The sequence below is a fragment of the Anas acuta genome, chromosome 29, assembly GCF_963932015.1.
Source record: "Anas acuta chromosome 29, bAnaAcu1.1, whole genome shotgun sequence".
NCBI classification, from domain to species: Eukaryota; Metazoa; Chordata; class Aves; order Anseriformes; family Anatidae; genus Anas; species Anas acuta.
The window spans coordinates 3,578,624-3,603,331 of NC_089007.1; the positions used below are offsets into that span (position 1 = coordinate 3,578,624).

General features: G+C 51.0%; 3 protein-coding genes across 3 annotated transcripts; all 3 read right to left on the reverse strand.

The window, feature by feature from the left end:
- Positions 1–1,283: 1,283 nt before the first annotated feature.
- Positions 1,284–5,891, reverse strand: LOC137845932 (keratin, type II cytoskeletal 6C-like). The gene is made up of 9 exons (XM_068663480.1): positions 5,346–5,891; positions 4,242–4,456; positions 3,992–4,052; positions 3,739–3,834; positions 3,405–3,569; positions 3,161–3,286; positions 2,714–2,934; positions 2,366–2,400; positions 1,284–2,258 (listed from the first exon to the last, which is right to left on the reverse strand). Exons 1-9 carry the CDS (start codon positions 5,853–5,855, stop codon positions 1,987–1,989), a joined length of 1,701 nt encoding a protein of 566 aa, XP_068519581.1. The 5' UTR covers positions 5,856–5,891; the 3' UTR covers positions 1,284–1,986.
- A 4,146-nt stretch (positions 5,892–10,037) lies between these two features.
- LOC137845933 (keratin, type II cytoskeletal 3-like) lies at positions 10,038–15,881 on the reverse strand. The gene is made up of 9 exons (XM_068663481.1): positions 14,172–15,881; positions 13,171–13,385; positions 12,921–12,981; positions 12,668–12,763; positions 12,334–12,498; positions 12,090–12,215; positions 11,673–11,893; positions 11,327–11,361; positions 10,038–11,225 (listed from the first exon to the last, which is right to left on the reverse strand). The coding sequence occupies exons 1-9, from the start codon at positions 14,826–14,828 to the stop codon at positions 10,846–10,848; spliced, it is 1,956 nt and encodes a 651-aa protein (XP_068519582.1). The 5' UTR covers positions 14,829–15,881; the 3' UTR covers positions 10,038–10,845.
- Positions 15,882–18,712: 2,831 nt separating this feature from the next.
- On the reverse strand, positions 18,713–24,103 carry LOC137845934 (keratin, type II cytoskeletal 3-like). Its single transcript, XM_068663482.1, has 9 exons — positions 23,373–24,103; positions 22,460–22,674; positions 22,162–22,222; positions 21,817–21,912; positions 21,483–21,647; positions 20,894–21,019; positions 20,488–20,708; positions 20,002–20,036; positions 18,713–19,900 (listed from the first exon to the last, which is right to left on the reverse strand). Exons 1-9 carry the CDS (start codon positions 23,991–23,993, stop codon positions 19,521–19,523), a joined length of 1,920 nt encoding a protein of 639 aa, XP_068519583.1. The 5' UTR covers positions 23,994–24,103; the 3' UTR covers positions 18,713–19,520.
- Positions 24,104–24,708: the final 605 nt, after the last annotated feature.

A 24,708-nucleotide genomic window follows, 5' to 3' on the forward strand; every position in this document is an offset into this window, starting at 1 on the left:
CCATCCTGCAGCAGGACAACGCACACGCAGCAGCACAGCCAAGGCTGATTCACCGACTGGTCCAGCTCTCGCTCCTCCCAGTGCCGGGGAAGAATCCAGCCAAGCATTAATCAAATTAATTCGGGCGCAATGGGATGCAATTTACAGAGGGCTAATGACTAACCCAGCTGGGCAATCTGGAGTTATAATAGCAGGTTTGGGGCTGCGTCTCATCCTTTCACGTTGCTTTTCTTCGTGAGTAATTCGTGTCCGCACACCACCTTTGGGCATTCCCACCGCTCACGCAGGAGGTGGCCGTGTCAGAGCCCTGCTCGTCAGGCAGATGGTGCTGCTGCCCCAGGGGATCCGACCTGCCCTGGGGGTGGAGGACAGCCAGCCTTCACCAGGGCATTGGCCACCCGCTGCCCATCTACTGCTCGTGTCCTCCACCATCGAGGCCTCCGGTGTGTGCAGTGGGAGCTCCAGGCACCACCAACGGATCATGGCGTCATGGAATGGTTTGGGTTGGAAGGGACCTTAAAGATCATCTAATTCCAACTGCCCTGCCATGGGCAGGGACGCCTCCCACCAGACCAGGTTGCCCAAAGCCCCATCCAACCTGGGCTTGAACACCTCCAGGGATGGAGCATCCACAGCTCCTCTGGGCAGCCTGTGCCAGTGCCTCAGCACCCTCTGAGTGATGAATTTCTTCCTTATATCTAATCTAAACATGCCCTCTTTTAGTCGGCCCTCTTTTGTCCCAATGGCCGTGTTCAAACTATCAAAGTCCAACTGCCACATCCCATTGGATGTGTCCAAATGTCCCCTCACCAGTGCCTACATCCCAATAGCCGTGTTCAAACCACCCCAACCCAACTGCCACGTTCAGACCGCCACGTCCCAACAGCCACATCCCAGTGGCCGCGCTCAATCCGTGTGTCCCCTCCCTGTGTTACACCCATGGCTCTCCTGCCCTGCGGAGACACATTCTGCTGGGGAGGAGCAGGATGCTGCCACGTGGCTCTCTGTGAGGAGGAGGAAGGTCCAGCTTCCTCCCTCTGCCTTTGGCTGGGAACTTCGTGGCCTCAGGGCCCAGGGGTGCTGAGAGATGAGGCTATGGGGTGCACCAGCTCCCGGGGACAGGCCACCTCCTGCAAGTCCCCCCCACGTCCTGCTGGATTTGCTCCGCAGGACAGACCCCGCGCCGCACCATTGCCTTGCCATTCCTATAGCAAAGAACAACGTCTGTTGCCCCTCGGGACCCTCCCCTCAGGAATGCTCAGTGATAACACAACACAAAGACATCTTTTCACCTGTCTGCAGTTTATTGGTAATGAAAGAACTCGGGGAAAGGGGGTATTGGTAGAAAGCAACAACGCATTCAAATTCACGTAACAGAAGATTTGCAATAAGGCCTTGCATATGTCAGCTGTGAAGGAGAAGAGGGAAAGGAATCTATAAAATATGAAAGCTGCCAAATGCTCCAGGGAGCTGCTTCTCACTCCTAAATCTGACTACGAGACATTATCACGTTTTCTTCTGCTTACATGAATTCCCGATACAGCTGAAACAAGCATGTGGGCAACATGCAGGACACAGAAGGCACAAGGAGAACACGGCCATTGAAAAAGAGACCTTGAGAAGTGAAAGGAAAGAGCAGATTCGTGCACACTCCTGCTCAGCCAGCACAGCACAGCAAGGGAGGTAGGGCCCTTGGATGAACTCTCTGGTGACGGGTATCCGCAAGGAAAATATTTCCTAATGGGGCTGTAAATGTTTCATCCCTGCAGAGTGGTGGAGCGCAGAGAGGAGGCAGGCAGTGCCAACAGGGTGGTGTTTTGCCACAAATCTCCCTCTGGGAAGGAGGCAGAATGGTTTAAGGAAGTTATGAGGGAAACAGTTCATTTCTTTGCTGGATACCGGTTCTGGATGCAAGGGGCTGTGCCGCTGGCTGAGGACGGGAGATGCTTCTTATGCTTCTTTCCTTTGAGGGACTGAGGTCGGGGCTCAGTATTTTACACCTGAAGATTTGACCGTTGTGGTTGTGACACATCTCCGGACGGAGGAGGATCCGCCTCCAGTAACGAAGCTGCCACCTCCAGAGCTGCACATTCTTCCACTGCCAGAGGAGAAGCCTCCGCTGTATATCCCTCCTCCCACTCCACAGCTGCCTCCGACGATGCTTCCTCCTCCGACCGCACATACTCCTCCTCCCATGCCACTGCCGGCACCAAAGCCTCCGACTCTGCCTCCAGCAATGGTGGTTCTGCCTACCACAGCTGCAAGAGAAGGACAGGGTCACTGTGCATGAAGTGACAGCCTGGGAATCCTCACAAAACCCAGGAGAAAAGCCATTCTGCAAAGAAGAGGATGTGCTGGTACTTACAGACATTCACGCTGGCTGGATTGTCTCCACACAGCCTGTGTAGGGAAAGGAACACAAGATGTCAATCTGATACAAGACAGAGCACTTTCGCTCAGTGCAGTTTCCCAGGTACTTCATTTATTTCCTGCTTCTTCTAAAGACAGTCAATAAGAGTGGGACATAGCCCCTGTGGTATTTTTTTCTTTTTTTTTTTTCTTTTTTTTTTTTCTTTTGGCCAAAAAAAAATTTGGGAGAAACTGAGAGTAAATAAGAAACCAAGTCTATATGGGTTGCGAAAGATGACGAAGCCACAGTCTGCCCCAAGCAGAGGCAGTACCTTGGTGAGGCTGAGATAACAGCATGTCTCACCTGTTCTCCTCTCCCTCCAGCAGCTTCCTGTACATGGCAATCTCCACATCCAGGGCAATCTTGATGTTCAGCAGCTCCTGGTACTCCTTCAACAGGCGAGCCAGCTCCTCCTTGTCTTTGCTCAGGGCACATTCCAGCTCCTCCAGTTTCCTCCTGGCATCCTTCAGAGCCAACTCACCGCGCTCCTCGGCCTCAGCAATAGCTGCCTGCAGCTGCTGGTTCTGAGTAAGGACAAGAGCACTTCCTCAGTCCCCTTCTGTACACTCTCCACCATAGCAGCCCGAAAGGCAAACTGGAGGGCACAAACTGTGGAGGAGCAAGCAGTCTCCTCCACAGATGCTGCATTTCAGCGGCTGCGCTTCCCTCCTGCAGCCCTGAGCACACCAGCCAGCTCACCCACAACCCAGACTGATGGCAGAACCGAAGGAGATACTCAGCAACCCCTACCTGCTTCTTCACACTCTCAATTTCTGCCCGCAGCCTCTGGACGTTCCTGGTAAGCTCCTGGATCTCCATCTTGGTGTTGCGCAGGCTGTCCCCGTGCCTGCCAGCTGTGCTCTGCAGCTCTTCATACTGATGACATCGAGACAAACAACCCATCGATGAGACAACGTCACAAGCACTCAGCCATCCCCCGTGCTCCATGGACAGGCAGACACTGCCCCAGCTGCCTTGGCTCTTGCCAACTCACCCGGCTCTGGTACCAAGCCTCAGCTTCAGCCCGGCTGTTCTGAGCGATCTGCTCGTACTGGCGCCTGACCTCCTCGATGATGCTGTCCAGGTCCAGGTGGCGGTTGTTGTCCATGGACACCACCACAGACAGGTCCCGGCTGATCGTCTGCATCTGAGACAGCTCCTGCAACCAGCACAGGAGTCAGCCTCGGCGTGCCAGGAGAGGAGGGCAGCGCACAGCAGCCATTCCGGCAGCCCCAGCGACTCTCCGGACCGCAGCCCCACGGGCACCTCGCCTGCCCTCGGTGCCTGGACTCCCCCCGCACCTCGCTGCAGCTCGGGCAGGCTCTTACCTCCTCGTAGATGCACCTCAGGAAGTTGATCTCATCGGTCAGAGCTCCCACCTTGGCTTCCAGCTCCACCTTGGTCATGTAGGCACAGTCCACATCCTGCAGGACAGATCACGCAGATGGGCACCGGCCTCTCCCCATCACTCAGGGGCTGCCAGCAGCCAGGGCCTGCTGCAGGCAGCTGCCCGTCCGAGTGCTGCCTCCCTACAGCCTCCTGCCTCCAGCTCACCGCCCTCCTCCTGCCTCTGGCACTCACCTTCTTCAGCACCACAAACTCGTTCTCAGCAGCCGTGCGCCTGTTGATTTCTTCTTCGTACCTGGGGAAGGTGATGGACAAGATGAGGCTCCTGCAGTGCTCGAGCAGCAGAACCCCTGGCCTTGTGCAGAAGCCTCCGGCCCCCTTTGGAGAGCTCCCGAGCAGAGGGAAGACACAGCAGGCACTCGCAGGCTGGCCCTGCTCTCCTGCCTTGCTGCTTCCTTCCTCCTCGCTCTGTCTCAGCACTTACTTGGTTTTGTACTCCTCAACGTATTGCCGCATGTTCTGCAGTTCCGACTCCAGCTCTCCCCTCTGTCCCACTAGAGACTCGAGTCTCCTCTTCAGGTTCTGGATGTAGTTCTCAAAGAGGACATCCAGGTTCTTCCTCGGCCCCGAGGGCCCTTGCTGCTGCAGCAGCTCCCACTTGGTGGAGAGCACCTTGTTCTGCTGCTCCAGGAAGCGCACCTGAAAGCCCACGGAGGCTTGTGTGAGTTATGCACCCTGGAGGGCGGCACACTCCTCAACCTCCCGCTTCTTTGGGAGGCCAACAGAATCATTTCTCAAATGACCAAATGTCTGGCTGAAAAAATGGCTGGTTGAGAGCCATTTTTCCAGGAGGAAGTTTCCTCCCTTCTTCCTCCACTTCTCTTTCTGTTATTCTTGAATTTGTTCCCCTTTCAGCTCCTATTTTTATTGTTTTTCTGAATATCTATAAGAATGTTTAGATTCCATATTAACAGCTCCAATTGCCAATTTTGACAGACATGAATTTTCAGAAGCATTAGATACTTTCTGGTCTGCATTATAATGAATGAAATCTCGTGTGTCTCTGTATTGGAGAACACTCACCACAGAAGGCACAAAAAGCATTCAATACGTATGTCCTATATTAAAACAGACTATGAAGCACAGTGACAAGCAATGTTCTGCTGGTGCAGACAATCTATAGTCCATTAATCTGGGTGTGAACCAAAATAAGGAACTGTCAGGAATTAACTGAAATTTCATTCCTACTCTCTAAGTTTCTTGAGAAGAAACTACCTTTGAAAAAGGACAGGCTTTAAAGAACCACTGAGGATAATCGGGTATGCCGTGACCCCTTTGGCCTGACTCCCCACAGAAGGCTAGAGACAAAAGGTGAGAAAGAATTTGGGTCAAGCGACCCTAGGGAAAGTCCTCTGGCCTCCCTGCAGATGTAAAATTTTCAGATTTCCTTAGCAGGACTCAGTGAGAACACCGCCAGCCTTCCAGCCATGCCAACACTGAGCGGGGAAGGACAACGCTCCCCCCTCCACAGCACAGGAAAGTTCCTCAGAGACCCCAACCCCAAGCAGACGTAGTTCCAGCCTCTCACCTTGTCAATGAAGGAGGCAAACTGATTGTTAAGAGTCTTGATCTGCTCCTTCTCCTGGCACTTCACTTGCTGGATCTGAGGATCAATATCAACATGGACTGGCCGCAGGAGGGTTGTGTCAACCTGCACCGGCTGGATGCCTCCAGGGAACCCTGGACCACCTCTCACAGGGCCACCAAAGCTGCCTATTCCTCCACCAATGACACCTCCTCCAATGCTGCCAAATCCTCCTCCATAGCCTCCACCAAAGCCAACAATTCTACATCCGTATCCACCGCCATAAGAGCCACCCATGGAAATCCTTCCGCTGCCACCCATGTTGTGGAGGCTCCTGCTGCTAAAACCTCCACAACGTCCGGCGCCTCCAGTTCCCCTGGATGTGGAGAATGAGCTATAGCTGATCCTGCTTCTGCCCCCACTTCCACCAAAGCCACCACCGATGGCAGAGCAAGAGCTGTATCCCCTTCTGCTTCCGCCTCCAAAGCTTCTGCAGATTGACTGCCGAGACATGGCTGCTTCTTCCAAGTGGAGTCGAGGAGAGGAGAGAGACCAACGGAGTTGTGCTGCTGTGGGATGGATGTGGAGAGAAGTGTGTGCAGTCTTCTCTGGCTCCACGGCTTCAGGCATTCCCTTTTATCTGTTTCTGGCGGTGGGCTGGGTCTACATGGGCGTGAAGAGGAAACAAATTTACTGTCTTCATCAGCTTGGTGCGGTTAACAGATTTTTGCCAAATTGTTGACTCCACCCAGAAATACGCTTTGCAATGCAGAAGAGAATAAAAGAGCAAGAGCATTGAAACAGGTCTCAATGAGTAAGTGGACTCTCATATCTTGCGGCATCTGGAAAAATATGTTTTATAGTGATGTAGTCATGTTCTTCCCTCCTCCTACCTTTCTACCCATTCTTAGCAATTTCTCAGATTATCTGGATCTGGATCTGCTGCATGGAAGCTCAGTGTCAAACAAGCATTCTGGTGAAAATCAGCTAGAATGAGACTTTCACAATCCCCCCAAGCACACCCTGAGTCTCCTTCTTATATGGAAAATTGCTGATGGCTTTCCAAAAAGCAGTTTCCCAGTGTAAAGCAAGAATACCACGCATTAACATTTAACAACAGTCAGCATTTCTTTTTTATCCAGAAAGGAGGGGCTTAGTTCTTCTCCTAAGAGCACGCTCACCATCAGTTGGGATGGGAGTGCCTTCTTCAAGGGCAAACTCTCGCAGAATGTGTCTCCCGGAGGTAAGAGGACCAGACTCCGAGCACCAGAGCACAATGAAGTAGAGAACATGGACAGCCACACTCCTTCTTTGTGCTTTTCTGATGGGCACAGGAGCTGCTGCTGCTGAACCTGCAGAGGAGAGGAAGGACACTCAACGCTAGAAGTGGTAATGATGACTGAAGACAGAAATATAGCACAGAAATGTGGGCAGGGATAACACTGACTTGTGAAAAGAATATTTTTTACTTAAGTTGGTAGATAAAGGATCAGGTTGAGTTCATCATAATCGATCATTTCTAACTAAGGGACACATAAAAGTTTGAAGAAGCTTTGATGCTTTCTTAAATAGCCAGAGGTGCAATATTTTCTTTGCTGAAAATATGAAGTGTACTTTAAGAGCTATGGCAAGGACACATGAGACCAGAGGAACTTTTCTGGGAGAGAGGAGGTGCTGCCTAAATTCATTTTAGAAAACTGTATTTTTAAGAAACCAGCTGCTGCTACAAATTATCCAGGTATGAGGTAGGAAATTCACCTGAAAGACATTTTGAAGATACAATAATCAAATACACTTTTTAGTTGTGTGTATAAACCTTAAGGAATATATATATATATCTTTTCCTAGTGTTTAACTCCAAAAATCATCAAAAATGTCAAAGTAAATATACCTCACAGTCCCCTAAACATTTCAGCAGTCCAACATTATACTCTGTTTAACCTCCCAAGGTGGAATATACACCTTGTGTGTTTGAGTCTTCAGAATCTTCTGTAGGACTTGTGCAACAACAAAGTGTTGTTCGAAAATATCAGTAGGTATCAGCCTTTAGCCACAGACACTTGAAAGCCTTGGGAAAACTGGCTCACATAATAGCTAAAGGAATCCAAACCATAAATGGTACTGAATGCCACTGAGATGGAGGATGCTTGGCTCCACAGCCTCTTCATGCAGCAGGGCATAGGAGTGTGGAGAATATTACCCTTGAGGGACTCAAGGAACACTTGGCCAATGGCAGCCATCCCTACAGAGCGGAGACGCCTTCTCTTTCAAAAGCAGCTTGAATGAAATGAATTAATTCATTGGTCATTACTCCAGGACAGATAATTAAGTCCTCCACCTCATGCCGCAATCCATTACTCCTGTCCATTGGGTGCAGTTCCAGAGAAACGTAAGGTAGCTAAGTTTTTCATCAGGAAAAAACAGGTCATATCTTCTCATGGCCTTCCTCCAGATTACCACACACACAGGAGACGCTTTTCTCAGTAGGCAGCACGAGGTGCTTGTAACATCCCACATGGCGACTCCACAACCAGGGACAAAATCTGTCAAGTCAGCCAAATGCCTGGATGCTGACCACATTCGGCACATACAGATAAGACGCCCAGATTGAGTCACTCTGACGTCTTCAGACAAGATGTGTAGATTATTCCAGGCCTGGAGTCGCATCAGCCTCCTCCAGGTGAAACTCGATAGGCAGCTTGGGCTCCAGCAATCCCTTCTGATCTCTTACGCAAGGAGCTGTGCACAGCAAAAGTCGTCAACACTAGGCAAAACGTAAACTCTGCAGAAAAAAAAAAAAAAGATGCAGTGCCAGGCTGCAGACCAAGCCAAGCTGCACCTTCAGCCCATGCACAGTAAAGGGATTCTGGCATGAAACTCGGGCGGTGGCATCGACAAGGATGCCACCATCACTCCTCACAGCAATGCCCACAACGCTGCGTTCAGGTGCTAAGGCTGAAAGGAAACCGAGCGCTCCAATTAAGCACCAACGCAGTTGACTCTGCCCCAGGCCAAACCCAAAATGCTCTTGGCAGAGGCTCAGCTCCTCACAGGCGTTGCCGTTCCATCCTCTGCCTTGGGTGCCAAACAAGGCCACCTTTGCCAGCTCTACCGCTGCTCTGCTGCTCCCCACAGGGAGCACGAGGCCCTCTTCCGAGACCCCTCTAACCATTCCCCGTTGCCTCCAGTGGCCCTCTCCCAAAGTCAGCACTTGCTGACCTGCGACGGGGACACTGGTCGCTCACAGGGGTTGCTGTGGGATTCCCAAACCACTACTGAGAGTGGTTTCTGGCTCTTTGATCTCTTCTTGCGGTGGAGGCACTGCAGCACAGCACAGATCAAACACATCAGCATTCTGCCCACCTCCTGCTCCCCGGCCTCCCCCTCGCACCACACCAAGTCTCTCCCACTCACTCTCAATGCAGAGACGGGGCACCAAGAGACTCAGCTGACTTTTCAGACGGCCGGCGAGGATGTGATGGCCACAAGTCGGCACAGATCATCCCTTGATGCCGTCAGGCCTCCAAGCTGTGCAGCCCACCTGGCCACTGCCGCCTTGTAGGCCTCAGGCCAGCTGCTTGGCCAGCGTCCATATCCACCATCCCATGCAGCTGGAGAGGTGGCCTCCCATTGACAGCTTCGCCTACCACATACCAAAGTCCACTCCAAGGCAGAAAACTCAAGTGAAATCTCAACAACAGACTGATCTGATGTCTGCTCCTCCCTGCCACTGCCTGTTTCCATCATGTGTCAATGTGTTTGTATCTCCTCTGGTTTAGCCATTATGCTCTGACAGTGTTGCTGCACAAAGCCCATAATTTTCTGTTCCTGATTTCAGCATACCCTGAGTACGGCTTCTTTTGTACATCCTCTGAGAATCTGACATCAAAGAGACAAATAAACTCCCTTTCTAGGTCAGTCTCAGTTTATATCGTCAGAACACTGGTGACCTGTGACGTGGCTAGCAGGGTACCAAGTGCCTTTGTTTGCTGCACCCAATAGGCAAGGTCTAGCCTGTTGATTCTGCACAGTTTTGGAAGATGCACATCTGCATTGTGGAGTTGACTGTACATGAGTCACAGCATGAGGCTACATCAGGATCTAACCAAACCTTTCCAGCCTCCTGCACTCCTCCATTATCATGCTACAAGGAGCAGTGCTCCTGCCTGCTCCCATTTACTGCACAGTTTCTGAACTGAGCTTCCAAAACCCGCTCCACTGTAGCTGTGGACTTGCATTTTCAGGCAATGCTACAACTGATAAAAGTCAATAAGCTTTTATCAACATATATCCACAGATAGCAGAGAATATCCCAAGCAGGAAAAGAACCACAAGGATAAATTACTCTAACTCCTGGTTCCACACAAGAGCACCCAAACATCAGACCCTACATTGGAGAGGGTTCTCCAAACACTTCCTGAACTCCTGCAGCTCGGTGCCATCCCTGGGGAGCCCGTCCCAGTGCCCAGCCACTTCTGGGTGCAGAACCTTTCCCTCAAACCCAACCTGACCCTCCCCTGTCCCAGCTCCATGCCATTCCCTCCAGTCCTGTTGCTGTCCCCAGAGAGCAGAGCTCAGAGCCTGCCCCTCCACTCCCCTCATGAGGGAGCTGCAGGCCGCCATGAGGCCTCCCCTTGGCCTCCTCCTCTTCTCCTAGGGAAAAGAGACTTCTAAAGCAGTGACGAGCAGACACCATGAATGTTCTCTGCAATTTATTGAGAATGGCAACATCCCAAGGACATATCACACACAGAAAGGAAAGGAGGGGGCACAGTACATCTGGTTCCATGTCACAGCGGGCCTAGCGCAGAAAAGCAAGTTTGGTTTTCTTTGCAAAGAGTCCACGCGGGCAGGAGGTGTCAGCAGGTACCATGGAGCAAGGGCAAGTGGAGCCCGAAGCCATGGCTCGAGAGTGCTCCTGCGTCTAGCAGGAGACACCGGGCACCTAAAGCTGCCCAGGTGCTTCGCCCCGGGACAATTTGTCCCTCTGGTCGCCTGCAGAGAGGCTGCTCGCTCCCCGGCTCTGCCAAGGGAGGAGTCCACTTGCCCCTGCCTGCCATGCCCCGCAGCACAAGTGAATGGAAGCAGGATGTACTGCATGCAGAAGCACCCCAGGGATACGGCCATCTAGGAAGCAACCTGACGGAATAGGCACAGAGAGTGTTTTTATACACGTTTGCCACAAGGCAGCTAGAAATGTACAAGGCAGCAAGAAAGGCAGAGCATTTCCCTCCTTTAAATCAGCTCTCCGCACTGGGTATCCACACGAGACACTTTTCTTTGCTCAGTTATTCATCGCTGGGCATGGGGCTGGTGAGCAGTGTGGCACGGCCACGAGGCTCCCCTCCTGCGAAGGAGCCCGGAGGCCCAGCGGGTAGGTGGTGGACCGAGAGGGACACAGTTCGTTTCCTTGCGGGATACTGGAGTCGGATTTAAGGAGGCTGGGCTGCTGCCAGGAGAGGGGAGGAGAAGCTTCTTTTGTTTCTCGATCTGCCTTCAGGGCTCAGAACCTTACTCCTGAAGACTTGACGGAGGTGGTTGTGACACATCTGCGGACGGAGGAGGATCCCCCACCGGAGCTGAAGTTGCCACCTCCAGACGCGCACATCCTTCCACTTCCAGAAGAGAAGCCTCCGCTGTACATTCCTCCTCCCATGCCACAGCTGCCTCCAGAGCTTCCACCTCCAAAGCCTCCTCCTACTCCACATACTCCTCCTCCCATTCCTCCTCCCATGCCGCTGCCGCCGAAGCCTCCTCCCATGCCGCTGCCGCCAAAGCCTCCTCCCATGCCGCTGCCGCCGAAGCCTCCTCCCATGCCGCTGCCTCCGAAGCCTCCTCCCATGCCTCCTCGGCCTCCGGACATGGTGGTCCTGCCTACCACAGCTGGAAGAGAAGCACAGGTTATGCATGGGGCCGTGGCACATTGCTTCTCCAAAATACACAGCCCACTGCGACTCCACAAGGAAACAACTGAGGATACTTACAGACATTCACGTTGGACATGCCGTCGTTGCAAAGCCTGAAAATGAAAACAGTACCAGTTAGTCTTACTGGAAGTGCAAGCTTTTTCAGCTGAGATTTTCCTTTTTTATTTACTGTATGTATTTTCCAAATTCTTTCTGATTTTCCCAATTATTTCTTAACACAAATAAGCAACACCAAAGCCACCTCTTATAAGAAAGATGCAAAACATTTTTGAGTAGGGCTAAGAATTAAAGCATGTTTAAAATATGACTTTAATCTCCAGTGGGTTAGGACAAGACCCAATCCACACATAGAATAGTCTATCAAGAATGGTTTAGTCAAATAGACACAAATAAAGAATGGTACCTGTTCTCCTCTCCCTCCAGCAGCTTCCTGTACATGGCAATCTCCACATCCAGGGCAATCTTGATGTTCAGCAGCTCCTGGTACTCCTTCAACAGGCGAGCCAGCTCCTCCTTGTCTTTGTTCAGGGCACATTCCAGCTCTTCCAGTTTCGTCCTGGCATCCTTCAGAGCCATCTCACCACGCTCCTCGGCCTCAGCAATAGCTGCCTGCAGCTGCTGGTTCTGAGCAAGAAGAAGAGCAAATTCTCAGGTCACATTTTGTCACCTGAATCTCCCCCAAACTCCAAGTAGAGGGGTCGAGGAAAATCGCAATATCATGAAGTCAGTTCAACTAGAGTGCTTGAAGAAAATGTTTTTGCCCCACACAATAACATTTGTGATCCAGCTGGTATCCAGTGAGACACCAAATAACCCCTACCTGCTTCTTCACGTTCTCAATTTCTGCCCGCAGCCTCTGGATGTTCCTGGTAAGCTCCTGGATCTCCATCTTGGTGTTGCGCAGGCTGTCCCCATGCCTGCCAGCTGTGCTCTGCAGCTCTTCATACTGATGACACCGAGACAAACAACCCATCGATGAGACAACCTCACAAGCACTCAGCCATCCCCCGTGCTCCATGGACAGGCAGACACTGCCCCAGCTGCCTTGGCTCTTGCCAACTCACCCGGCTCTGGTACCAAGCCTCAGCTTCAGCCCGGCTGTTCTGAGCGATCTGCTCGTACTGGCGCCTGACCTCCTCGATGATGCTGTCCAGGTCCAGGTGGCGGTTGTTGTCCATGGACACCACCACAGACAGGTCCCGGCTGATCGTCTGCATCTGAGACAGCTCCTGCAACCAGCACAGGAGTCAGCCTCGGCGTGCCAGGAGAGGAGGGCAGCGCAGAGCAGCCATTCCGGCAGCCCCAGCGACTCTCCGGACCGCAGCCCCACGGGCACCTCGCCTGCCCTCGGTGCCTGGACTCCCCCCGCACCTCGCTGCAGCTCAGGCAGGCTCTTACCTCCTCGTAGATGCACCTCAGGAAGTTGATCTCATCGGTCAGAGCTCCCACCTTGGCTTCCAGCTCCACCTTGGTCATGTAGGCACAGTCCACATCCTGCAGGACAGATCACGCAGATTGGCACCGGCCTCTCCCCATCACTCAGGGGCTGCCAGCAGCCAGGGCCTGCTGCAGGCAGCTGCCCGTCCGAGTGCTGCCTCCCTACAGCCTCCTGCCTCCAGCTCACCGCCCTCCTCCTGCCTCTGGCACTCACCTTCTTCAGCACCACAAACTCGTTCTCAGCAGCCGTGCGCCTGTTGATTTCTTCTTCGTACCTGGGGAAGGTGATGGACAAGATGAGGCTCCTGCAGTGCTCGAGCAGCAGAACCCCTGGCCTTGTGCAGAAGCCTCCGGCCCCCTTTGGAGAGCTCCCGAGCAGAGGGAAGACGCAGCAGGCACTCGCAGGCTGGCCCTGCTCTCCTGCCTTGCTGCTTCCTTCCTCCTCGCTCTGTCTCGGCACTTACTTGGTTTTGTACTCCTCGACGTATTGCCGCATGTTCTGCAGTTCCGACTCCAGCTCTCCCCTCTGTCCCACTAGAGACTCGAGTCTCCTCTTCAGGTTCTGGATGTAGTTCTCAAAGAGGACATCCAGGTTCTTCCTCGGCCCAGAGGGCCCTTGCTGCTGCAGCAGCTCCCACTTGGTGGAGAGCACCTTGTTCTGCTGCTCCAGGAAGCGCACCTGAAAGCCCACGGAGGCTTGTGTGAGTTATGCACCCTGGAGGGCGGCACACTCCTCAGCCTCCCGCTTCTTTGGGAGGCCAACAGAATCATTTCCCAAATCAACTGTGGCCAACTCAAAGCTCCGAGCTGCTAATGCCTGATATTTCACAGACATTTTTAAATTGTGAGCCTTTCTGAAGTTTTCACTTTTGCTTGAATAGTTGTTGCCAATTGGAAAATAAGTTGCACTCTCTCCAAAACATCGGGTTTGGACATTACTGTCATCTCAGCAATTGTGAAGTCAAGCAAGCAATTACTGATTCATCTAACTGCTGATATATTCTATAAGTGATTCTGTCATTGGTTTCTATTTGCAATTATATTAATCCAAATTCACTTGAATGGTATTTAACACTCATATGTTAAAAGGATGAGCTCCTTGAAAAAAAAGCTTCATCAGATTGAATTACAGTAATGAGAACTCTTAGAACAGCTAAGTACACTATGATGACTTTACCCTGAATCACTATAAATTAAGCTGAAGAAATTACTGGACAAGAGAATCTACAGAATGTCCTGATGACACTCTTTAATCTTCCATTAGCATGAAAACCTTGTCTATTGTTCAGTATTACTTAATAAGACCTTAATTACAACTTGCTGCAATGGCATCATTCTTGCAACTTTATCAAGTGCTATCAAACGTACCATCAAACTTGATGGTAAGAAAAAAATTCCCTTTCCACACCATGGGAAAGTTGTTTAAAAAGTCCAAGTCCACACAAAACTGGTCCTAAGTTCTCACCTTGTCAATGAAGGAAGCAAACTGATTGTTAAGAGTCTTGATCTGCTCCTTCTCCTGGTTTTTGACCTGCTGGATCTGGGGGTCAATCTCAACGTGGACTGGCCGCAGGAGACTTGAGTCGACCTGCACCGGCTGGATGCCTCCAGGGAAGCCGGGACCACCAAAGCCGCCCATTCCTCCACCACCCATGCCTCCACCAAAGCCGCCCATTCCTCCACCAAAGCCGCCCATTCCTCCACCACCCATTCCTCCACCACCCATTCCTCCACCAAAGCCACCCATTCCTCCACCGCCCATTCCACCACCACCCATTCCTCCACCAAAGCCACCCATTCCTCCACAACTCATTCCTCCACCGAAGCCACCCATTCCTCCTCCATGGCCTCCACCAAAGCCGCCCATTCTGCCTCCATAGGCTCCACCACCGTAGCATCCACCTATGGCAATTCTTCTGCTGCCACCCATGTTATGGAGGCTTCTGCTGCCAAACCCTCCACACTGTCCACCACCTCCAAATCCCCTGGATGAGGAATATGAGCTGTAGCTGATTCTGTTCCTGCTGCTGCCTCCTCCAAAGCCACCACCGATGGCAGAGCAAGAGCTGTAGCCCCTTCTACTCCCTCCTCCAAAGCTTCTGCAGACAGACTGCCGAGACATGGCTGCTTCTTCCAAGTGGGGTCAAAGTCAAGATGAGCAGATAGACCAACAGAGCTGTGCAGCTGAGGAATGAATGCAGAGAGAAGTGTGCGCAGTCTTCTCTGGCTCCACGGCTCCAGACACTCCCTTTTATCCGCTTCTGGAGGTGGGCTGGAGCGGCTTGGGTGTGAAGGTGGAAACCAATTTATTATTTTCATCAGCATGGTGTTGTTGACAGCTTCTCAGTGTAGCTTTACCATATTTGGGCCTGCCTAGAAACACACCCTGCAATATAGAAGTGAATAAAAGCACAAGAACATTGAAACAGGTCTCAGTGACTAAGTGGCCTCTCATAATTTTATGACATGTTGGAAACCACCTTGCACGATAATGCACTTTTCTGCAGCCCCTCATTGGATTCCCAACCTTCTTTAATGGTTCCGAACAATTCCAGATATAGATCTTTCCAATCAAAGCTTCACTGAAAGGAGAACTTTTGATGAAATACAACCTATAATATAGCTTTCACAATTCCTTAAACACACCCTAAATCTCCTTTTTATATGTGAAATTGCCTTTGGCATTGTAGAAGTTTCCCAATCTTCAATGGGAATTCGTGGCACCAAAGTTTGAAGAGACTCAGCATATTCTCCTGCTAGGAAGGAATTACACCTCTTTGGAGTGTGCGTGGTGTCACTTTGGATGGGAGTGTCTTCTCCCTACGGATTAAATTCCCTCCAACCGTATCTCCTCAGATCTGTTAAAACCAACTGGGACAAGGCTGGAGCAGAGAGAAGAACACAGCATGAATCGCCACGCTCCTTCCCTGCGTTCTTCAGGCGGCGATGGGGAATGACTGCCTGGGGAAGAACAGAGGGACACTTCAGCAGCTGCTGCAGCGATGATGACTGGGGACAGAGACAAGCACCACAGAAGAGAAAAGACAGACGAATAATTTGAGACAGTGAGGGGTTCCTGCTGCTTAGAGGAATGCCGACCTCTTCTTTACCTGGTTATATACAAAAATGAGACAACTCAAGTGGAAAAATGTTAAGAAATGGAACTACTTCAACTTCTAAGGCATAGTATATACTCTTATTTTCTTTTTTTTTTCATTGGGAAAGGTAAGAAATTTATTCTGTAGGATGTCTTTGAAATAAAGATGCCAATTACTGAATTGCATCTGAAAGAAATTTAAACTCATTATGCACAAAGATCCAGATTAGGGCATAAAATATAAAATGATACTGATGCACAGTATCCTGAAGAACCTAGATTACAGGTGCTAGTTACAAGGGGGCAGAGTTGTGTAAATGCCATTTAAAAAGCATTCTGTAGGCCTGGAAATATGAAATCAAATATGCATTTCAGTTAATGTGTGAAATAAAGCACTAAATTTTTACATTTCCTCTTGTATGTAGCCAGCACCAGTAATCTAAAAATGAGAAGAGAAAATAAACATTACGAACCCTCAAAAGATTTAAAATAATAATGAACATGAATTTAAGGTTATTCAAAAGATCTAAGTATTAAATTTACATCCATGATATCCCATAAGACTTGCACAATGAAGCATTGTTTGAAAATATCAGTAGGTATTAGCCATTAGCCACAGACACTTGAAAGCCCTAGGAAAACTGTCTCACAGAATAGCTAAAGGAATCCAAACCATAAAAGCCACTAAATGCCACCGAGATGGAGGATGCTTGGCTCCACAGCCTCTTCATGCAGCAGGGCATAGGAGCATGGAGAACGTTACCCTTGAGGGACTCAAGGAACACTTGGCCAAGGGCTACCCCGATGGCTGCAACTTGGCTCAGCCACAAGCTGCCGCTGTAGAATTGGCAGCCATCCAAGCAGCAGAGAAGGGACACCTCTTTCAAAAGAAGGATCTAATTCCTTGGTCATTAATCCAGGACAGATAAATAAACACTCCACCTCATGCTGCAATCCATTACTCCTGTCCATTGGGTGCAGTTCCAAAGAAACGTAAGGTAGCTTAATTTTCTGTCAGGAAAAAACAGGTCATATCTCCTCATGACCTTCCTCCAGATTGCCACACACACACGGGAGACGCTTTTCTCGGTAAGGAGCACGAGGTGCTTGTAACATCCCACATGGCGACTCCACAACCAGGGGCAAAATCTGTCAAGTCAGCCAAATGCCTGGATGCTGACCACATTCGGCACATACAGATAAGACGCCCAGATTGAGTCACTCTGACATCTCCAGACAAGATGTGTAGATTATTCCAGGCCTGGAGTCGCATCAGCCTCCTCCAGGTGAAACTCGATAGGCAGCTTGGGCTCCAGCAATCCCTTCTGATCTCTTACACAAGAAGTTATATGCAGCAAAATCGTCAACACTAGGCAAAACATAAACTCTGCAGAAAAAAAAAGATGCAGTGCCAGGCTGCAGACCAAGCCAAGCTGCACCTTCAGCCCATGCACAGTAAAGGGATTCTGGCATGAAACTCGGGTGGTGGCATCGACAAGGATGCCACCATCACTCCTCACAGCAATGCCCACAACGCTGCGTTCAGGTGCTAAGGCTGAAAGGAAACCGAGCGCTCCAATTAAGCACCAAAGCAGTTGACTCTGCCCCAGGCCAAACCCAAAATGCTCTTGGCAGAGGCTCAGCTCCTCACAGGCGTTGCCGTTCCATCCTCTGCCTTGGGTGCCAAACAAGGCCACCTTTGCCAGCTCTACCGCTGCTCTGCTGCTCCCCACAGGGAGCACGAGGCCCTCTTCCGAGACCCCTCTAACCATTCCCCGTTGCCTCCAGTGGCCCTCTCCCAAAGTCAGCACTTGCTGACCTGCGACGGGGACACTGGTCGCTCACAGGGGTTGCTGTGGGATTCCCAAACCACTACTGAGAGCGGTTTCTGGCTCTTTGATCTCTTCTTGCGGTGGAGGCACTGCAGCACAGCACAGATCAAACACATCAGCATTCTGCCCACCTCCTGCTCCCCGGCCTCCCCCTCGCACCACACCAAGTCTCTCCCACTCACTCTCAATGCAGAGACGAGGCACCAAGAGACTCAGCTGACTTTTCAGACGGCCGGTGAGGATGTGATGGCCACAAGTCGGCACAGATCATCCCTTGATGCCGTCAGGCCTCCAAGCTGTGCAGCCCACCTGGCCACTGCCGCCTTGTAGGCCTCAGGCCAGCTGCTTGGCCAGCGTCCATATCCACCATCCCATGCAGCTGGAGAGGTGGCCTCCCCCCTCAGGACCACTGCCACCCTCCTCACCTAACACGGTGGCCTACCGGTGTATGGGGAGGTATGAAGGGGATGCTGTGAGACAGTCCGTCAAATCCCTTGGTTGTTACCATGGCTGAGTCGTGAATACTAGAAAAATGTTTCTGTCTGAGCTGTCTGCCTGCATAACATTTGATCAGAACATCCTATGTGTGGGCTCATGTTTTCAAAAAAAAGTCATGAGTCTTTTATCAAGATATCAAGAGATATTGCATATCCTGAGTTGGAAGAGCCATAAAAATTGTCTGGAACTCAAGCTGTAGGGGGAGCTGCTGAGGGAGCTGGGGTTGTTTAGTCTGGAGTAGAGGAGGTATCACCTCAGCATGCACTGCTCTGGGCCAAACATACCCAGAGACCTCGGCCATTCCTCACACGTCCTCCCCTCAAGAACCTTCACTATCTTTGTCGTCCTCCTTTGGAGGCTCCCTGATAGTTTTGAGGCCCTCTCATCCTGCGACACCCACACCTGGTGCTCAAGGTGAGGCCGTAACAGTGCGGGACAGAGTCCCCCATGCCTGGACACACGCCAGGCCCTCACGGCATGGCCATGACGTGCTGAGCACAACCCAGGTTCCCACCACATTGTTTCCCCAGAGGCAATCCTATGGAGGAGAGACTTCTAAGCAGTGACGAGCAGACACCGTGAATGTTCTCTGCAATTTATTGAGAATGGCAACATCCCAAGGACATATCACACACAGAAAGGAAAGGAGGGGGCACAGTACATCTGGTTCCATGTCACAGCGGGCCTAGCGCAGAAAAGCAAGTTTGGTTTTCTTTGCAAAGAGTCCACGCGGGCAGGAGGTGTCAGCAGGTACCATGGAGCAAGGGCAAGTGGAGCCCGAAGCCACAGCTCGAGAGTGCTCCTGCGTCTAGCAGGAGACACCGGGCACCTAAAGCTGCCCAGGTGCTTCGCCCCGGGACAATTTGTCCCTCTGGTCGCCTGCAGAGAGGCTGCTCGCTCCCCGGCTCTGCCAAGGGAGGAGTCCACTTGCCCCTGCCTGCCATGCCCCGCAGCACAAGTGAATGGAAGCAGGATGTACTGCATGCAGAAGCACCCCAGGGATACGGCCATCTAGGAAGCAACCTGACGGAATAGGCACAGAGAGTGTTTTTATACACGTTTGCCACAAGGCAGCTAGAAATGTACAAGGCAGCAAGAAAGGCAGAGCATTTCCCTCCTTTAAATCAGCTCTCCGCACTGGGTATCCACACGAGACACTTTTCTTTGCTCAGTTATTCATCGCTGGGCATGGGGCTGGTGAGCAGTGTGGCACGGCCACGAGGCTCCCCTCCTGCGAAGGAGCCCGGAGGCCCAGCGGGTAGGTGGTGGACCGAGAGGGACACAGTTCGTTTCCTTGCGGGATACTGGAGTCGGATTTAAGGAGGCTGGGCTGCTGCCAGGAGAGGGGAGGAGAAGCTTCTTTTGTTTCTCGATCTGCCTTCAGGGCTCAGAACCTTACTCCTGAAGACTTGACGGAGGTGGTTGTGACACATCTGCGGACGGAGGAGGATCCCCCACCGGAGCTGAAGTTGCCACCTCCAGACGCGCACATCCTTCCACTTCCAGAAGAGAAGCCTCCGCTGTACATTCCTCCTCCCATGTCACAGCTGCCTCCAGAGCTTCCACCTCCAAAGCCTCCTCCTACTCCACATACTCCTCCTCCCATTCCTCCTCCCATGCCGCTGCCGCCGAAGCCTCCTCCCATGCCGCTGCCGCCAAAGCCTCCTCCCATGCCGCTGCCGCCGAAGCCTCCTCCCATGCCGCTGCCTCCGAAGCCTCCTCCCATGCCTCCTCGGCCTCCGGACATGGTGGTCCTGCCTACCACAGCTGGAAGAGAAGCACAGGTTATGCATGGGGCCGTGGCACATTGCTTCTCCAAAATACACAGCCCACTGCGACTCCACAAGGAAACAACTGAGGATACTTACAGACATTCACGTTGGACATGCTGTCGTTGCAAAGCCTGAAAAAGGAAATAGTATATTTTAGTAGCCTAACAAAAGAGATATCTTATATTCTGAGAAGTTAATTTACATTATGTAACCACAGGGGTACGTGGTTTGTTTTCTGTTTTGTTTTGTTTTGTTTTCTGATTTTTTCCATTTCAACTATGAAGGGAACCCCAGTAACACTAAAATATTTAGGGAGGGAAGATAGTGATAATCCCTCTTTGCAATGAGGTTCTTCCAAACTTCAGGTTCATTATGAAATCTGTATGTGTTAGAACAAAATATTGTTTATATCACCAGGATTGTCAATTGACAATCCTAAGAACCTTAAATGTAATGTACAAATAGATGTATCTACCCATTGTAATCCGAAAAGCTGCTTTGAGCTTACACTGTGATGTCAAATCTCATGGGGTCCAGCCCAGGTTGCAACATCGCCCTGGAATCAGAGGTGGAATGTTTTACCTGTTCTCCTCTCCCTCCAGCAGCTTCCTGTACATGGCAATCTCCACATCCAGGGCAATCTTGATGTTCAGCAGCTCCTGGTACTCCTTCAACAGGCGAGCCAGCTCCTCCTTGTCTTTGCTCAGGGCACTTTCCAGCTCCTCCAGTTTCAACCTGGCATCCTTCAGAGCCATCTCACCACGCTCCTCGGCCTCAGCAATAGCTGCCTGCAGCTGCTGGTTCTGAGCAAGAAGAAGAGCAAATTCTCAGGTCACATTTTGTCACCTGCATCGACCCCCAAGCCTCAAGCAGAAGAAAAAAGGCAACACCATGAAGGCAACAGCAATAGTTGAAGAAAATGTTTTTGCCCCACACAACTGGGTTTGTGACGCAGCTGGTATCCAGTGAGACACCAAATAACCCCTACCTGCTTCTTCACGTTCTCAATTTCTGCCCGCAGCCTCTGGATGTTCCTGGTCAGTTCCTGGATCTCGATTTTGGTGTTGCGCAGGCTGTCCCCGTGCATTCCAGCAGTGCTCTGCAGCTGTTCGTACTGATGGTAATGAGACAAAGCAGCCCTTCAGTGAAACGTTCCTGATGCCTAGACAAGATTCTCAACTTCCCTAGCTCATGTGCTGCTAAGAGCACTCATCACAGTGGTCCCTAAAAGGTAGATGCCCAGCTCAATGTTCTAAGATGGTTTTAAGATACAATTATCATTGTCTCCTACATTTCTGAATTTGGAGAAAGATCTTAGTTAGACAAACAAGTGTCCTTTGGTTTCTGTAAAGCTACTTTGTCCTGGTAGTTTCTAAATAATGGATGTTGTTTATTGAGACAGAATGCCAGAGTGAGATTCTGGACTTGTAAAGAGGGAGCCAGACCCCTCAGCTGCAACACCCTTCCTTTTGAGACTTCCTCCAGCACCGTTAGCTTAAAGACATCTCTCACTTTGTCACAATTCATCTGCAAACTCAAACCACCACCCCAGCTCCCTCAAGTGCTTCCCAGCTCACCTGGCTCTGGTACCAAGCCTCAGCTTCTGCTCTGCTGCTCTGAGCGATCTGCTCGTACTGGCGCCTGACCTCCTCGATGATGCTGTCCAGGTCCAGGTGGCGGTTGTTGTCCATGGACACCACCACAGACAGGTCCCGGCTGATCGTCTGCATCTGAGACAGCTCCTGCAACCAGCACAGGAGTCAGCCTCGGCGTGCCAGGAGAGGAGGGCAGCACAGAGCAGCCATTCCGGCAGCCCCAGCGACTCTCCGGACCGCAGCCCCACGGGCACCTCGCCTGCCCTCGGTGCCTGGACTCCCCCCGCACCTCGCTGCAGCTCGGGCAGGCTCTTACCTCCTCGTAGATGCACCTCAGGAAGTTGATCTCGTCGGTCAGAGCTCCCACCTTGGCTTCCAGCTCCACCTTGGTCATGTAGGCAGTGTCCACATCCTGCAGGACAGATCACAGAGAGTGCTTTCATTTCCTCTTGGAAATCCTTCAGGACCACAGAAGTTGGTCAGTGCTGAAGGCAACAGCTGTGACAGAGCTATTCAGCCGTGCAGGAAAAAGCAAGAGGCTTCCAGGAGCCACCCTCGGATCCTACAATCTCCGTTGGTTTTCCCATCCAAGAGGGAAACCCCTCAAAGCACAGACAAAGCCTGATATTCAATCAATCATTTTCTAGTGCCTGTGACTCACCTTCTTGAGCACCACAAACTCATTCTCGGCTGCTGTGCGCCTGTTGATCTCTTCCTCATACCTACGGAGAGTAAAAATATAAGCTGAGTTTCCTGAATTTTCCTGCCTAAGGCAATGCTAAACAAAACAAACACATACACACACACATACAAACAGAATAAATATTTAAATTGACCAATCTTTGTCCATAATTGCTATAAAAAGTACACGTGTAAAGAAAGATGACCTGTGAAATAAAGATTACCATCACTGTCAGCTGCTCGAGCTGCTTTCTGTGTTACTTCAGCACTGCACTTACTTGGTTTTGTAATCCTCAACGTACTGCTGCATGTTCTGCAGCTCTGATTCCAGCTGCCCCCTCTGTGCCAGGATCGATTCCAGCTGCCTCTTCAGGTTCTGGATGTAGTTCTCAAAGAGGACATCCAGGTTCTTCCTCGGCCCAGAGGGCCCTTGCTGCTGCAGCAGCTCCCACTTGGTGGAGAGCACCTTGTTCTGCTGCTCCAGGAAGCGCACCTGAAAGCCAACACATGGAGCATCCACCGTCAGACATGAAGCAACAGCAGCAGACAGGACACCCCGTCCACCTTGTGAAAAGGGCACCAGTTCTTCTTGGCATGATGACACAAGAGGTAGCTAGCATTTTGTTTAGAAGCTCTGTTGTTGACAACATTGCGAGGTCAAGAAAGGGAGGAAAGTTCTAAGTCATATTCAAATCAAAGGAGCTTTAAAGTGTAGCACCAGCTGCAATACTCTCCCACGGCAGGTAGCCTAGAAAGTTGAGATTTCTAGTCTAAACTAAAACCCTGGATACTTGGAAAAAAAAAAAAAAAAAAAAAGAGAGAGAGAGAGGAAAAAAAAAAAAAAAAAAAAAACATTAGTGAATATATAAACTGAAGGGTATTTGGAAAGGGAAAGGTGCAGAAGTGAAATTTTGTGCATGAAACCAGAAAATGTTTGGAGGCGTTTAGCCTGTTTGCAGGAATAACCTATTAGCTGAACCTGGTGCAACAGGCTGGAGTAAGCCCTGAAGATATAGCTTTGATCTCATGTGGAAGAGAGATTCTCATCTTTTCCCTAGCAGTACTTAAGAGCAAGGCTCTTCCCAAGCTTCTCAGCCTACTGATGCTTAGCTCATAAAGGAGAAAATTTCTGCAGAACTTGACAGCTCCTCCAAACGCTGACCCTTCCTAGTCACAATCCCACCCTCTCACCTTGTCAATGAAGGAAGCAAACTGATTGTTAAGAGTCTTGATCTGCTCCTTCTCCTGGTTTTTGACCTGCTGGATCTGGGGGTCAATCTCAACGTGGACCGGCTGCAGGAGACTCGAGTCGACCTGCACCGGCTGGATGCCGGGGCCACCTCTGCCAGGGCCACCGAAGCCGTGCATGCCGAAGCCTGGGCCACCAAAGCCGCCCATTCCTCCGCCACCCATGCCGCCACCATAACCACCCATGCCTCCACCAAAGCCGCCCATTCCTCCACCGCCCATTCCTCCACCACCCATTCCTCCGAAGCCGCCCATTCCTCCTCCGTAGCCGCCTAGTCCTCCTCCATAGCCTCCACCGAAGCCGCCCATTCTGCCTCCATAGCCTCCGCCACCGTAGCATCCTCCCATGGCAATCCTTCCGCTGCCACCCATGTTGTGGAGGCTCCTGCTGCCAAACCCTCCACAACGTCCACCACCTCCATATCCCCTGGACATAGAGAAGGAGCTGTAGCTGCTCCTGCTTCTGCCGCCACCTCCTCCAAAGCCACCACCGATGGCAGAGCAAGAGCTGTAGCCCCTTCTACTGCCTCCTCCAAAGCTTCTGCAGACAGACTGCCGAGACATGGCTGCTTCTTCCAAGTGGGGTCAAAGTCAAAAAGAGAAGAAAGATCGATGGGGTTGGGCTGCGAGGAGGTGAGTGCAAAGAGAAGGGAAGTAAGTCCCTCTGACTGGAGGGCAGCAGATGCTCTCTTTTATCTGTTCCTGGAGGTGGGCTGGGTTTGCATGGGCGTGAAGGAGGAGACAGTTACTGTCTTCATCAGCTTGGCGTGGTTTACAGATTTTCATCTTCAATTTGCCAAACATTGACCCTACCCAGAAACACGCCCTATAATGCAGAAGAAAATTAACAAAGATACAACCGTGTCTACCAAAGGGTAGTACTCAATGACTAAGAAGTCTTGTACTTCTGTGGCACGGTAACAGTCTCCCTGTGTTAGACTAGTCTTTTTTTCACCTTTCATCCATTGTGGTTGTTTCCCTGCTTATGTTTATCTCTATTTTGATCTTCCACTCCAAAGCCCTATGGCAGGCAGGCACTGTGGCTCATGCCAAATTGTAGCATGGCTTACACAATTCCCAAAACACACCTAAGTTACGCCCTTAGCCTTCTTTTTACATGGAAAATTGCCTTTGGCTTAGAGAAGTAGTTTCTCAACCCAGAGCTAGGGCTCAGCAAATTGCATTTTGATGAGGCTTTGCATCTTTTCCATCAATGAAACCTTACCAGAGAAGAGATGCCGTGGCAACGGCTGGTGCTGGAAATTCTTTCATTTTTGGA